Source organism: Mugil cephalus, chromosome 12 (assembly GCF_022458985.1).
Source record: "Mugil cephalus isolate CIBA_MC_2020 chromosome 12, CIBA_Mcephalus_1.1, whole genome shotgun sequence".
Taxonomy (NCBI): domain Eukaryota; kingdom Metazoa; phylum Chordata; class Actinopteri; order Mugiliformes; family Mugilidae; genus Mugil; species Mugil cephalus.
In genome coordinates, this window is record NC_061781.1 from 20,660,775 (window position 1) to 20,676,098 (window position 15,324).

Genomic DNA, 15,324 nt, shown 5'->3' on the forward strand with positions numbered 1-15,324 from the left:
TGCATGTGAGACTCTTCGATAACGAGTATCTTTACTTTTTACTTTTTATTGTTAGTGCTCCTCTACAATGGCCTTGTATTGGTGACGTTTTCGTGTGGTCGTGCGGCTTGATTTATTTTACCACTGCGAGAGGAATATCCTCGAAGCACAAACCAACTGTGGGCTTGGTTTATTAAATAGGAAAGTCAGACAAGATGCCTCGAGCCGCCACCAACTGGGACTCGAAATAGGTCTTAATAAAATACAACTGGCTTATAAAGTTTGTCACAGTTTTACAGTATCCAAAGAGAAAGTGGGAAATAAAAACGCAGAGGTATTGACAAAAGTAAAGGCAAGAGGACAGTTAAATAGTTTCGCTAAGGAATATATCTCCTGATACTACAATAATATCAGTTTGGCATAAAAAAAAAAGGAAAAAAAAAAAAAAAAGACAAGGCTCTAGCAAAAATCTACCTCACCTGATTCTTTTTAAACAAACAAATATACAACAATTTACATATTTTTCGTAAACAATCTCATTTTCAATAGATAATCTTGTTTACAAGTGCAGCTGGAGGAGAAAAATAACATTTATATCCTTTTGCATCCAATGACATCCTCGTTTACAAGATCTACCTTCGATGATAAATCTCACGTGTAAGATTTAAAGACTGTGGTCCACGACTGTACATGTTTTAATGCCTTTCCTAACAGCAGTATTTTTTTTTTTTGCATCAGGTCAAAAGTCCAGCCGCTGAAGAGAGAGAGGATTTCGGACATCTTGGGGACCACAGCGTTTGCTTTTCTCGTGTCTCGTCGGGTCGGGGACGATCCGTGCGCCATCTTTAAAGAGACTCCAGTTGATGAGCTTCGGCACAACAGCCTCCGAGTTTGTTCTTCCTACTGACGGGTGCCGGGCGGGAGGGTGAGGTTGGCCATCAGCTCGTGGACAGACGCAAATATGGTGCACTCACCTGGGAGGAAGGAGAACGTGATGAGCAAAAAGTGTCCACCACAACAATAACTTGTTTGCGTTTGAGGTCAGTGAATTATTCAGCGCATCTCTCACCCTGTCTGGCGGGATGCAGCTCGTTGAACCTCTTGAGGATATTAGACACCATGAGAGCTGCCGCCCCGGAGGAACTGGGCTGTCTGGGGATGTCGGCCTGCTGAGTGAGGCCTGTTGCCATGTCGTACACAATGGGCACTATGATGCTCACTGGCTCCTGGGGCACTGGGATACGCTGGGTCAGCTGCAACTGTGTGGGGGGGAAAATAAAAAACAACCAAATCTATTATATACTTCACTTATGGTGCCATACATGACATACTGAGCAGGGGGTTTGGGGAACAGTTAATAGAGGGTCTGCACTTGAATCACAGAAAGTGAGGTCTCCATGGTTACGGGAACCGAGTGGCAAAAAGTGACAGAGTAGTTTGAATCATAGACTCTAATAGCATCTAAATTGTAAAATTAACTTAAAAAATGTGAAGAGCTGTTCTGTGATTGACTGAACCAGCAGATTAGAAAAGCAGTCGGAGATATTTTTTTAGTTATGTTGTTCTATATAAATGTTCAAAAAAGCCTTGAAATGTAACATGACTGAAGATTATACAGAAATAGAGTTCGAAGTGACATGACTAAAGCCATTGGATTGATTATCTACTACTACTACTACTACTACTACTACTACTCAATACTGCAGTTCAATACTTGTTACAATCAAATTACTTTTTGTTGCGATTAAATACTTTTTGTATATATATGCCAATACTTGTATATTGTTTATTCTATTCATCTTTTTTATCTTTTACACCATCTACTCTTTATTCTTGTTACTTTTCTGCCCAAATAAATAAAGGACAAATAAAGGTTTTCTAATTCTAATTCTATAAGCCTTGGGTTTCTGCTTAAATCCCTTTTTTGGTCCATTATTGAGGTGTTATGTTATATACTGAATCACACAAAGTGAAAATAACGACCAAAATAGAAAATATTCATATTGTGTTGTGGCTGCAGAAGCCTTAAGTAAAAGGTAAAGCTGAGACTTACAAAGAAGAGCATCTTGGATTTGAGCACCACAGCGATGGTCCCAGGAGGAGCAATGGGGGGAGCACTGGGGGGGATGGTGAGACAGAACTGGACGTTCCACTTCAGCTGTCCAGCCTGGTCAGGGAACTGCAGGAAGACAAATTTATTAAGGTCAGGAAGTAGAAATACACCAAGCGATCATGCACAGAAACGCAAACATGCAGCATTTCTTAATTTTCAGATGTTTTACTTGACGTTTTTTACATTTTCTGGAAAAAAAATAATAAAAAAAAGACCACCAAATGAACAACCACAATAAAGAAATGACAACACACCAGTTCAAGCTTCATGATGCGAACACAGTCCCTCAGGATGTTGGTGGGCGCCCCCAGCAGCTTTGTGAAGGCATTCAGAGTGTTGTATTTAAAGGGAGGACCAGCAACCTAGACGGGAATGAAGAGAAGGAGGATTAATGACACATGTTAATTAATCATGTTTTAATGATCACAAAGACTCAAACAAAACGATGCCTTCACTCACCCTCATCTCAAAGAACCTCTCCAGCACCTGAAGCTCCTCCTGGGACCAGGGACCTGTATTTTCCGGAGTGACTTTCAGCTGCAGCGTCTGATAGTTCTTTGGGTTGAGAGCCACTCGGCACTTGAGGACGTCCGTCTTGAACATGATGACGCCGGGCTCGTTAGAATTCACGATGGATAACTGGAAGAGAGGCGACACGGTACGAGTGAGAAATAATTAACGCACACAGACACGTCTCTGCGGACGATCTGCGCGGGACGCTCACGTTGGGCTCCTGCTGGATGATCCTTTGGAGGTGCCGTCTCATGATGACCGAACCCAGAAAGCGCTCCAGCGGCGAGCAGAGGTAGCTTCCCGCCAGGCCTGGCACCAGGCAGGGGGTGGGCGAGGGCAGCAGAAGCACATGCAAGGCATTGTGGGTGAGGATGGTGGGAATGGAGGCGGCCCAGGGGCGCTGAGGTAGCTTGCGGGGCGGAGGCATACTGGTTGGCATGACTTGCGAACCTAAAGAAAGAAGGAAAAAAAAGTGAACACGGGGAGAAATGGAAACATATTCTCTGATAATATTTAAGAAACATTATCAAACCAAGACAGCAGCACTTACTGGTCCCAGCACGTGGAGAGTGAGGGTCAGGAATAGGTGAGTGCAGCGAAGGGTTACCAGGGGACATGCCCGGGATCCTAGCCCCAGGAGAGGGTCCCGAGACCTGGGGTGAACCTGGCCACTGGCCCCTATGGCTGGGAGACACGATGGCGTATGGAGAGCTGGGATCCAGAGGACCTAGGGGTGAAGGAGAGCCGTCCATTAGCCGTTAGTCGTAACACAGCTAAACCAAGCTTAAATACATTCATTGCGCGCCCCTCGATTTTAAAAAAAAAGGCCTCTTTGTCTCATGCTTGGTTAAAAGTCTGCAGAAGATTTTTTTCAGTTTCAGCCTCGTACCAGCCTTCACCCAGCAGAGCAGAATTACCATTTCTGGCCTGCTGCTTACCGTGGGGACTGGCAAAGCTGGTCTGGCCCATGGCTATGCCCAGGGAAGATGGAGACGGGGTGGGCCCGAAAGGAGAGGGTGCCCTCAGAGCTCCACTAGGGGAGCCAGAGGCATGGATGTTCCCTGCACACACACACATACACACATCAAAGGGCTCATCAGACTCTAAGGACAAGTACTCCTCACTCACACACTCACACACACACACGCACGCACGCACACACACTCATGTGCACACAAGCTAAAGCCGGGCGGAAGGGTTGCGGTCTCTGGCTGGCGGGCTGAGATGAGGGAGAAATGGAAGAAGCACGGCTAAATGCATGCTTTGTTCCCTCGTAGCTGCGAGGTGTGGACATGTCGTTAGAGAAGCACATCTGATCTCATGGCTTAACGAAATTTAAAAAAAAAAAAATAAATAAAAAAACGGGGCACACATGGTCTGTGCGTTCCTGTTCTCTGACGTACGCGCTTAGAGTAGGTCAGCAGGGAGGCTGGTGACAGCAATGTGACACACATTCATAAAAAACAACCACTCGTTGTTCATAATGTCAGATGGCAGCTTAACAAGCGGAGATGACACAAACGGTACAGGGTGACACTCACTCGCATGTGTTTAGACAAACGCGACAGTCATCCCCATTACCTGGCGACGGCGTGGGCATCATGGATGGCGAGGGCGTTACGTTAGTGTGGTAATTTGGCGGCGGCGAAGTGAGAGGAGGATAAACGCCTCCCGCGCCCCCTCTCATAGTCTGCAGCGGGTTCATGAGGGTGTCCATCACGTCCACGCCCACCGGCGACGGCGGGTTGTCGTCTTCGTTGACCGAACGCCTGCGAGCGTCCTGGTTACTGTCCACAAAGATGTTCAGGAACGTCTAGAGTGAGGAGACGAAGAAGGGGAATGTAGCATTAGAGGTGAAAATCTGGATCGGAAATGTTTATGTTGCCTCTTATAAAACTGTATAATCTGCAGAGTGTCGTGATAAGAAAAAGCCTCATAGTCACAGGGGTGACTAGCAGGGGACATGCAAAGCTAACTGGCTAATGCAGTTGTCTAAGGTCGCTTTCACATTTGATCAAGAGGACTTTTTTTTCTTTTTCCATTCATCGTTTGGCCCAGTTCTGCTTTCACGCTGCAATTTCTGAAGTGCACTAAATTTTCGAGCAACGTCACGTGGTGGTTGAAATATGCCGAATACAAGCGACAAACATGGAGCAGCACATGAAGTTAGCCGTTTTGGGGGCTGCGTTTCTTTTCTTTATTTATCAAACGCATATGGCTCAGCAAACCACGCAGCATCACCGCCGTGTAAAGGCAGCGAGGCAGAAGAGATCGTTTCTCTCTTGCAATTAACGTTAAACGAAATGAAAAAGAAACGGCACCGGAGGGAAAGAAAACTTGATGCACTGTAGACTGTGTTTACTGCCTAAACCAAACAGCTCTAGTGTGAAAACGACCTAAAGCGTCCAGTGGTTTCAAACCCTGATGTACCTTTAGCCCTGGAGCTGGGTAAAATCCCTCTACAATCTTAGTGTTGTCAAAGAGACTGTAGGCTCCATCCCTGATGGCCACCACGCCACGGCTGCGGCAGTAGATGTCGATGCAGTACATGTTACGAAACGCCAGTCGGATGTGAGTGGGCGACTGGGGCAGGATGGAGAAGCACTGGTAGGCAGTGTTGGTGCGCTGGGTGAGGCCCAGCATGGGCACTGTTGGTAGCTTGTTGATTGCGTTCAGAGGAGCCAGTGTGTCGGAGAGCACCTGGATGAAGAAGAGAGAGATTATTGAGCATCAGTGAGGATACGCCAGGAAAAACACTGTTAGATATTATATGACGCAGACACAAAAGATGAATCAATGTAAACTAGATTTTGGAGAAAATGTGGAGTAGATGAAGCCGATACAATTCCCAGAAACAAATGCATGTTTGGATCATTTCTAGTAAGAAAGATACAACTAGAAGCTGAAGCAATTTCACTTGAATTGTCCACCCATATTAAAGTAAAATAAACGAACAATTTCCAAATTCTACTCCTGTGTCTGTTTATTCATTGATCGTGTAAACACGGTAAATACTGCAAATTTAATGTATAAATAAATGCCTCTCGTTCCTCTTGCTGTAAAACAGAAAAAATATTTTCCGTTGCACTTGGGGGTGGATACAGAAATGTATCCAATTAAACGGGTGACTAGGCACCGGAGAAAGAATGTGTTGGAATTTAATCAGGTAAAACTAAAAACTATTTGTTAAGGTCTAGTTGGTTCTTTAGACCGTCTCTAATATCAGTTTATGGAATCTGCTGCGCAATAACAACACAATTCCTCTCAGTGATGAGACGTAGCTGTATTCACTAACACGCACCTCATATATTAATCACAACTACTTGATTTAAATCACACTTGAACAGAGACAAACTACACGTTCAATTTCGGTCTAAACAGCCGGAGATGAAGACACGTTATCGAGTAGTGAAGGTTAATACATGTGAGAGGAACCTTAAAAGTCTCATCTACTACTACTATACACACTTTATTGTCCTGTGTTACTACCATACATGATGTATTGTGTCGAGATAATGCATATAAAACTAATACTTGTCCTATTTTTAAATAACAAAATAGAGCTATAAGATTTTACGGAACCAACGAACGTCCTCTTTCTTGATTTAAATACCCTCAAATTTTATGATTTAGTTGAATTTAAGATGGCACAGATCATGTACACAAGAATTTACTTTGTCAAAGTACCTGAAGCAAGAACTAATATTAAACAACGTTGTGTTTCTGTTCGAGGTGTCAACCTGTGGATCAGTTACGATGATGAAATGAAAATGTGTAGTTCAATTTCCTCATTTAAAAACGTGTTGAAAACCAAATTAATACAAAAATATAGAAATTAGCTATGAAAAAAAAGTAGCAATGATTTTGGAAGATGAAAGCTGAACGTCTCCTGTCCTATAGACCTATGATTTCAGGTTGATTGAGCATTTTAAAAGTTGCTTTGTTAGGATGTTTTGTTTGTAACAAAGACATAAGAAGCATGAGCATCAGCCTGCAACTTCTGGATTAGCTTCATAATAAAATAAGCTGCACACCTGCAATAGCTGCATCACGTTTGGACTCTTGTTGAACATCTCTTGTAGCTGGTGAAGGATGATGTTGTGGCAGTTGGAGCAGCCCGAGTTGGGCCCCACGGTGCCCAGGGAAAGGTGGAACCGCTGGCTGCTGGAGTTCCACTGGATGGTGACGGAGCTGCCCTTGGTGGTGCCGTAGCACAGCACCAGTTTACGGTAGTTATACAGCCGCACCTCTGAGAACAAGCTTAAGTAGGACGGCATCTCTGGGGAGGGAAGAAGTCAGCGTGTGCAGCTGCATTTAGATGTGTGCGTTTCATTCAGTGCTGGAGTACAACTCACGTTTTCTATTTTTACTTCAGTCACATTTTCTCTAAAACAGATAAAAAAAAGTGACACTCTTAAGAAATAAAGCAGCCCTTACCTGGCAGTGCACGAGAGAAGTTGAGAACACACTGGTAGAGCTGACTTATGGCGTTCCAGTCATTGAGGAACATCTCAACCACCTTCCGACCTCCCACCGGCTCCGACAGAGGGTTTTCATAAGTCAGGTAGACGTGCCGCGTTGAAGCTATAAAACAGAGGAAACGATTTTAGAAGATGACGAGACTTTCTCTTACATTCACGTGACAGCTTAACGTATATTTCTGCCCCTGGTGTGCACCTTGTTCCTTGCTGTGCGTGCTGTTGAGGGGGCAGTTGGCGAGCACCAGTTCAGCCACCCAGGTGCGGTTGTTCCTCCCCTGCAGCCGGAAGGTGCAGTCCAGCAGGGAACGATCTAAAGCTCTCCTCGTCTCCTCTCCTACGCCTTTACAGGCAGGAATCCTGCAACACAAAAAATATAATAAATCTCTAAATGACTCCCTTTATAACTGTAAAACTTTGCATAAATGAAATGTTTGAGGCATTACTTCAGGAGACGTATTGCGTGACTGCTGCCATCTCCCTCCACTTGGACGCCCTGATTTGGAATCTCCATATTGGAAAGCTACTCCAAGACAAGACAGAAAAATGTGGAGAATTAGAGTTATCCTAAAAAAAAAAAAAAAAAAAGGGATTGTTTCTAAAACAGACTTAAATCAGACTTACCTCTGTTCTGAGGCCGATAAAAGGCATGTTGGTGTCACACATCGCTACTAGGTGCGCCAGCTCTTTGTTGAAGGCACACATTTCCCCCGACCGCTTGGGCTTCTTTGGCTCTGGTTCCCCTTGGTCTCCAGAAATCTACATAACGCACATAAATTTTTTGTTTAGCGAAGCCTTGTCACACATGAGGAAGATGAATAAGGAGGTATCATAACGGCAACAGGGCCGACACAAGCGGTAGTAACCAGACTGAAAAGCAACGCAGATTTGGGCGCTACATTTCGGTGCCAATGAATTTTTAACTGAAGTGAACCTTCAAAATGCCTAAGGCCAAACGGTGAAAGATTTTTCTGTACTTCACCTCATAAGATGCAGACTCTGCAATCTGCAACAAGTGCTGGAAGGCGATATTGTGCAGGGGAGGTAACACCTCGAATTTGATTAAATATAGCATTTTTTTTTTTAAAAGCTGAGAAATGTACCATATTTAATAGCCTGAGATCCCAAGTCATTGTTTTTATCATGATAATTATGACACTTTGCTGTGAATTTTATTTTAAATTGGTTAATTTATTAAGCACCACATCGCTTTGGCTCCAGCATCGGATAAAGTCTTGACCATATCCGTCCTTTTTCTTCCTTAAAGAAGCAAATTCATACTTTATACTCCACTAAAATCTGGAAACTATTCATGTCTGTTTGAGGAAAGATATTTTGAGGATTCACTACCTTCCTCTTAGTCCCGGGTCGGGCCCCTCTCCCTGTGGTCGTGTCCTGGACAAGGTGTTCTAGGTTGGGCTTGAAATGCTGCAGAAGTTGTGCGCACATGGGTCCGTCCTCTCCTTCCAACTGTGTCACTGACAGGAAAGAGTACTTGTACTGCAACGCTGTGGGACTGCTAGGCACTTCGAGCATTTCCACCACCTACAAACGATTAAAGAGAGGAACGATAAAGGGCGGAAAACAATTTAAAAAAGTAATCTACCGCGACTTTAAAGTCTGTCGCGTTACTCTCAGCAGGGCGCTGGCAGAGAAACTCACAATGTAGTACTGTGGCAGACGCGTGAGCTTGATGAAGAGTTTGTGTTTGGACAGGTTGCCGATGGGGTGGGAAGCAGAGTTGGAGAGGTGAAGGACGTCGGTGCACACGGTGGGGAGGTGTTTGACTGACTGTCGACTCCGCTGCTCCCCCAACCAGAACCTGATCAGAGAGAAACAAAGAAGCCAGAAGCCTCTTCAGCTCGAGTTCACGGCTCATGCTCATAAACATTGCTCTGACACTGACACTAGTGTGAGACTCTTACAGCTCGAGCAATTCATCTCAACACCCATCAACCCACATGCTCGGCTGAGTGTCGCCGCTGGCTGCGATTAGTCCGTTATGACAAGCTCGAAAGCAGGCGTCACACACTTAACCGTCCGCTGCTGTAATCTACTGAATTACTTCTGCCCCCGTCTATGCACAGATATATTTTTGTGTTCGTGTTTATTGGAGGTGGACTCACTTTAGCTGTTGAAGCCAAGATATGATGCGCTTCATGTCATCGTTGATGGTCTTTTCAATGTCATCCAGCATGGACTGATCTATAGAGAGAACACACAGAGCTCAATACAAGCAGGAATTTCAATCAAAGCTCTCATATAAACACAAAAAACAAAAAAAAAAAAGTCACAGTTATGACATAATATTTGCTGCTGCTTACCTAATCCATACAGCATAGGTTGAAACATGCCAGAGTGCAGGTCTACGAAAATGTGTAGGCACTCTGAGCGTCCGCAGGGCTCCAGTATCGGAATAACAAGTGTGGGTAAAGCAGTCTCGATGAACGCTGGAATAAATGACAACGCAATTAACGTATGTGAACAAATGAATGAAACAAATTAATGTCAGTGATTTCAATCAGTGCGTTTACATGCACAGTTTATTCGAACTTTCTGAATGCGGCCCTTGTCCCAGTTTATATCCAGCGGAGAAAATCGAATAACTGACAGAAACATGTCCTCCTCCTCCTCCACACTAGGTGGCGATATCTGTCTTTTCAGTGGGTTCATACGGCCCCCTTTCCGGTTGAGCTATTACATCATATAATAAATAAGAGTTGTTCATGCTGGCATTTCAACAACAAGACTTAATGTGTGTGCTACTTATGGTGCAGATAAGATGGTGCTATCCCTCAGGTGGTTCTTCTACCGCCTCTGTTTATGGCTTTCTTGGATGTTTTTGTTGATTTGTTGATGTTTTTCTTTGATGTTTTGTTTAGTTGGGGCATGCGCACGCGTGTTATCCAGTTATAGTCCAATTAGGGCGTATACATGTCAGAGAAAATCAATTTCCATTTGCGTAATCTGGGCGTCTTGATTGGATAAGGAGAAGTCTGATTTTAGTCGGAGTAATGTGTTTACATGCACTTAAGTTGTCAAAGTCAGATTAAGGCAATAATTTGTTGTTTCTCACATGCATGTAAACGCACTGACTGATACAAAAGAAAAGCTCATACGTACAGTTGTCACTGGGATTGTTTGTCTTTAAAATGGCCTTCAGTTCCTGCAGCTTCTGATGGGACCGGGCATGAACACTGTCAATCAAAAGTTTCTCTACTGACAGGTGGTCGATCTAAAAAAAAGTAGTGAGACAAAGGGAATGTTATTAAACCTGTATGGCAAGATAAACAGGCCCCGGCCTAAACAAATTTAATTTATCATGTGCACTTCACCTTCATAGCTCTCTCCATTAACTTAGAGTCACAGGCAGGAAGAGGAGGCTCATGAGATATTTGTAATGGCTTCGATCCATCCGATTCATCAATCTTGATGGTGACTTTATGTACTGATGCCGTACCCGTTTTCCTCCCCAAAACTTGTTGGCTGGAGAAACAAACACATTAAAGACATTAAATTATACATACTTCTTTTTAAGAACACATAAGGGAGAACAGCTGATGAAGCCTTACTTCCAGACAGTGAGCGTGAGGTATTTTGCAGGAACATATCTCTCTTCTTGCACCAGGTCTCCCCAGCGCTCTCTGATCAGCATCAGTGTCTGAGAGTGGAGCACCTCCAGTTGCAGTGACAGACAAAAGGAGTCTGGAAACAATGTAGTTAAACAAAAAAAAACGCCGTGTGGGGAAAACACCGGTCCAGGTGGACGAGATGGTAAAGTATGATAAACATCTTCCCATTAGCATTCGAAACACACTTGCACACATATCCTCAAGACACGCGGCATTGGTAAAAGGGGTGTTTGTGCCTCACACAGACTGCTCTTTGACATGGCAGTGGGGGGAAAAGGAGAGCAGAGACGTACTGATTAGCATTGTGATTAGCACAGTTGTGTGCTCAGCTCGCATGCTTGATTAAGGACTTTGATGATAGCGTGAATGCTAACAAGCAGTTAACAGCACATTTTACCCAAGACTCGTGAGTTACAAGTCTCTCAATTGCAAATTACTGCCTGGTGGAAAAAAATAAATGTTGCTTCTCTGCCTTTTTATCTTGCATTTTGTAGAAAATGTTTTTTTACTACAATATCAATGAATGTTGAAGCATCTCTACGATACCTCGCATGATCTGGATGACTGGCTGAAGGAAGAACAGCACTTCCTTTTCCTTGTAATTAACAAAAGGTTGTTGTGTTGTTTCAGAATTAATGAAGGGGGGGCTGAGAAGGGTGTGATTCTGCAGCTGTGTTTCTCATTGGAATGCTGCACTTGTCGGCTTGACCGGTCAATACTCTATATGCTCAAACTCACACTCCCATCCTACTGCAGTGGTTCAGAGCAGACTGGGACAAAAGCCAAAAAGACACCCAAAAAAAAAAGAAATTCCTGCATGCACGGATCAACAAAAACTAAGAAAGGATACGCAAGCAGTTGTACATGTCCTGCAGGGGCTTTTCATCTGCACAGAGACGTGCTTGGACCAATTCGTGGATGAAGTTCACCTGCAAACTGTGGACCAAGGCTCGGCCGTCTGTTCACACAGAGTGGGATGGGGTGGAGGAGGGGATACACCATGGGGACGGGGTGACAGAAAGACAAATCGATGGAGAGAGAAAGGGAAACGCATTAGCAATTAAGTAAACTCTTGATCATCTTGGAAATTTCACCCACTATAAAGTAAAGCTAAGCTGGATGAGTGGAGGCCTCACCTCCAGTTTCTTTATCCTCCACCAGAATCTCCAGCTTGAGCAGCCTCCAGGGAATATCGGGGTCATCTCCCATCACGGTCAACGTGGCCTCAAACTCTCCTTCCACGCGAAACTTTACACGTCCATTAGCTACACACAAGCAAGCAAAAGGTAATCATAAGATTGTCTCAACTGAGGTGAAACCAAAATATGCAACACAAACTAACTGCTTACCAACGGTGAGATTTGCAAGCTGTGGCGGTAAGTCTGTCGTGACGAGGCGGTGTCGCAAGATCTGGTTGAGCTGGCTCAGGGTGGTCTGCTTCTCAGCCTTCGTAATGGGGTCTGGAGGAATTATCTTATCCTAGACGAGTTCACATACCAAACAGACAAAGGAGAACATTTTACATCTTGTTTCCATATGAAATGATTGTTAGCAGGCAGCGAAGGAGGTTTGAGACTCACCCGTATGCATGTGGGCAAGCGAGGGTACGACCCCGTAGTGAGGACGTCGATGGCGAAGGGGATGGCGAAGCTGGGCAAACGAGCGTGTACCAGGGCATCTCTGGCCAGCGACGCCAGCCTGTCGGCGGTATCCACAAACAAGATGGTCTGCTGGTCCAGAAAGCTAGAGATCATCTGTTACCATGGATACAACAGAGGAGAGGGGAGGATGAGTTGATTTCAGAGACAAGGAGCCGATTGCACCAAAACATCCAGCCTTGTGATAAATATTTCTACTAGTTGGACTAAAACTACACCAAGCTACGCTAGCAATTATGCTACGGTTACCAACTTTACACTAGAGGAAAAATATTGCAGAGCCTAAGAATGAAAGATTAAATTACTCTGGCTGTGAAGAGAGAAAATGAGTGAACTTTATGCACCGTCACTACGTATTATGTCAGCGAGTCGTGCCTCCTCACACATTTTTGGCAGAGTAAGACGTGTGCAGAGGATTTGTGTGTTCGCTCATCACACCTAAATGCTTATAGTTAAATCTATTGTCTCAATGAGTTTACTTCCATCATTTAGTCTCAGACACAAATGGTGAAACAAGCACCCCGTGTAGGGCTTAAAACACATTTTATGTGTAAATCCACAGAACCAGTAATACCAGTAAATAACAAACACAACTCACCGCACACTTCTCAACTTTGCCTGCATTGCTTGCCCACTTCACCAGCGCTAGGAGGCGGACAAACAGCTGCCTGGTGCGACTTGCAAACTGAACGATCTCAATTTTCCTAGAAAAGGAAACAAGAGACAAAGGTTAAAATAACTGTGTTTTAAACAATGACTTGACTCAACGAGTGGCAAACTGAGCGAGGGGATAAATAAGAATGAATGAATGAATGAAATCTGAAAGAGGCGTACCTTTCCATGTCCGTTTTTCTGGGAAGACTGGAAGAAAATATTAAATATATGATTATTATAATGTACAACATTTTGGCAGAAGCAGGACCACAAATCTTTGATGTTGAGACATATTGTCAGGTGTTGTTTGCCTGTGCCACTTACATGTTTAAAGGTGAATATGAATAGCAACTCGACAACCCAAACTTAAAATGTGTATTTGAGAGTCTGGATTAAGAGCAAGATTTCAGCCCCATTAAGTTACGTGAACGTTTTTCTTCTCTTTAAAGCCAATCATCTACGTATTGAACTCAATATTTGATGCTTTAATAAGTTTTCTAAACGTATACTTCAAGTAATCCATTGTCTTAACTTGTTATGAGTTTTGTCAGTGTTCATTTAATTTGCATCTTTAAGTTGAGAGTTGGAAAAAAAAAACTTGTGGGGAGGAAGAGGAAAGATGATGTGGTTTGAATGTCTGTAACATGGCTATATGTTTGAAACAAGGCTGTCCAAAAGAGGATTAAACCACGGTATTATTACAACTTCAGCAACAACATTGACACCACAATGGATCGAGTTTTCATTTCCTTCTCTACATAAAAACAACTGTTACATTTTTGACAAGATGTGAGTTTACATAAAGTTTTAAACGTGCCATTAGTCATCAAGACGAAAAATTGTACATAAAAACATCAGTGCTCTCAACTCAAAATGAAAGTTGATGTGAATACAGATAAACTGATTAACTTTGAAAGTGAAGCTGAAACAGTGAGAAGCTCATTTGACAAGATAAAACGAGTTTTCTTCAATGGATAATGAATGTATTTTAAATGGTTGTTGTTTTAAATAGAAGATTCCTTCAGGTTGAGTTTACTCACATGTTTGGAGGCAGCAGGTGAACTCTGGTTTCTAAGTTTTACAGACTTCAAATGTTTTACAGTGTTATGTGGTGAGTTGACCAAGGCTACAGACAGTTAGCTTTGAGGCCTAGCTGTTACTTACAGTTCTGCCAGCAGGGTAATTTCATGGTAGGTCCTTTGGAGAAGAAACTCAATAAGCAGGCTGAGTCGGACCCCTTGCGTGGCCGGGGCTCCCGGTGGCGGTGGCTGTGGACCCGAGACAACCGGACCCCCGAGTGGGACGAGTTGTCCATCTGAGCCGATCTGCACCGGAGCCATTTTACAATGAGGCTAGTTAGCTTAGCTGCTTAGCAACACCCAATGCTACAAAAAACGGTTGCAGTTGTGGTCGCTAACTCCTTGCGAAGAGATTTCTCTCGCAGTTTCACAACATTTCTTTCGCGAAAACGGTTTATCCGCACGGACTTTGCTTCCCTAATTAATAGAAAACTCTGCAAATACTCAAAATTTGGTAACTCATTACGGAGGAGGCTCAACGCCGCTAAGCCGCCATCTTTGCTGTCGGGAATGATTATTACTATGGATGTGCGTATCGATGCAGAAATATCGATACTTTCGAACTAGAGGTGTGTTTTTTAGAATCGATCTTCACATCAAAATATCGATACCAAGTCCGCTTTCACATGAAAAAACTAATACTTTTATGACACCGAATCTCCAATCATTAAAAAAAGTAAAACATCTGAGACAGATCGCTATGATGGAGCCTTTACATTCAGAGAGGCAAGCAACACACAGGTATATGGTGAAAATACATCACAGGCGTACGCACGTAGATAATGTCAAAATGCTGTTGTTTCTTAACAAAAACATATAAATGGGAAATGATAGACAATATAGAATGCGGCTTTTGTTGTCAAAGTTCAAGTTCTGTCAAGTTGTAACGTGAAAACCGCTCTGTCTGGGTCCAAAAAGTTTATATTATATAAAATTACATCAAAGTCAGAGCAACTGTTCTTATTAAGTTAAGTTATGTTAAATTCTTATATAGATACAATACATTGTCATAATTACATTCACAAATGATTATTGTAAAAGTCATTTTCATATACACAAGTAGCTATCTAAAAGTATCGATATTTGTACATGTATCGGGATATTATCCGTGGTGTTGCTTGGTATCGGACCGAAAGTAAAAACCGTGGTATCGCGCGACCCCTAGTAAATGCGGTTTGAAGGAAAACCCCGACAAGATCTCAGAGGAGCGAGAGTCAC

At 43.4% G+C, this 15,324-nt stretch overlaps 1 protein-coding gene across 2 annotated transcripts; it reads right to left on the minus strand.

Moving 5' to 3' along the window:
* Positions 1–135: 135 nt before the first annotated feature.
* med14 (mediator complex subunit 14) lies at positions 136–14,607 on the minus strand. 2 transcript variants are annotated; one of them, XM_047601494.1, is made up of 29 exons: positions 14,192–14,607; positions 13,208–13,234; positions 12,972–13,077; positions 12,296–12,469; positions 12,065–12,194; positions 11,852–11,980; positions 11,566–11,673; positions 10,656–10,788; positions 10,419–10,569; positions 10,207–10,318; positions 9,408–9,533; positions 9,210–9,288; positions 8,746–8,905; positions 8,434–8,628; positions 7,708–7,842; positions 7,530–7,606; positions 7,283–7,443; positions 7,043–7,189; positions 6,640–6,884; positions 5,036–5,305; positions 4,187–4,418; positions 3,544–3,666; positions 3,156–3,332; positions 2,817–3,055; positions 2,552–2,731; positions 2,347–2,454; positions 2,033–2,158; positions 1,049–1,238; positions 136–953 (listed from the first exon to the last, which is right to left on the minus strand). In XM_047601494.1, the coding sequence occupies exons 1-29, from the start codon at positions 14,365–14,367 to the stop codon at positions 880–882; spliced, it is 4,290 nt and encodes a 1,429-aa protein (XP_047457450.1). In that variant the 5' UTR covers positions 14,368–14,607; the 3' UTR covers positions 136–879. The 2 variants fall into 2 exon arrangements, with proteins under 2 accessions (XP_047457450.1, XP_047457451.1); XM_047601495.1 differs by lacking the exon at positions 3,544–3,666.
* Positions 14,608–15,324: the final 717 nt, after the last annotated feature.

What these genes read in the sequence shown, in the direction of transcription:
- med14 (XM_047601494.1), bottom strand. Translation starts at nt 14,367, where the DNA reads ATGGCTCCGGTGCAGATCGGCTCAGATGGACAACTCGTCCCACTCGGG. An exon ending in GCAAAGTTGAGAAGTGTGCG is followed by an intron (nt 12,470 to 12,971) that starts GTGAGTTGTGTT and finishes CCATGGTAACAG; the next exon opens with ATGATCTCTAGCTTTCTGGA. An exon ending in CACGCACAGCAAGGAACAAG is followed by an intron (nt 7,190 to 7,282) that starts GTGCACACCAGG and finishes TCTGTTTTATAG; the next exon opens with CTTCAACGCGGCACGTCTAC.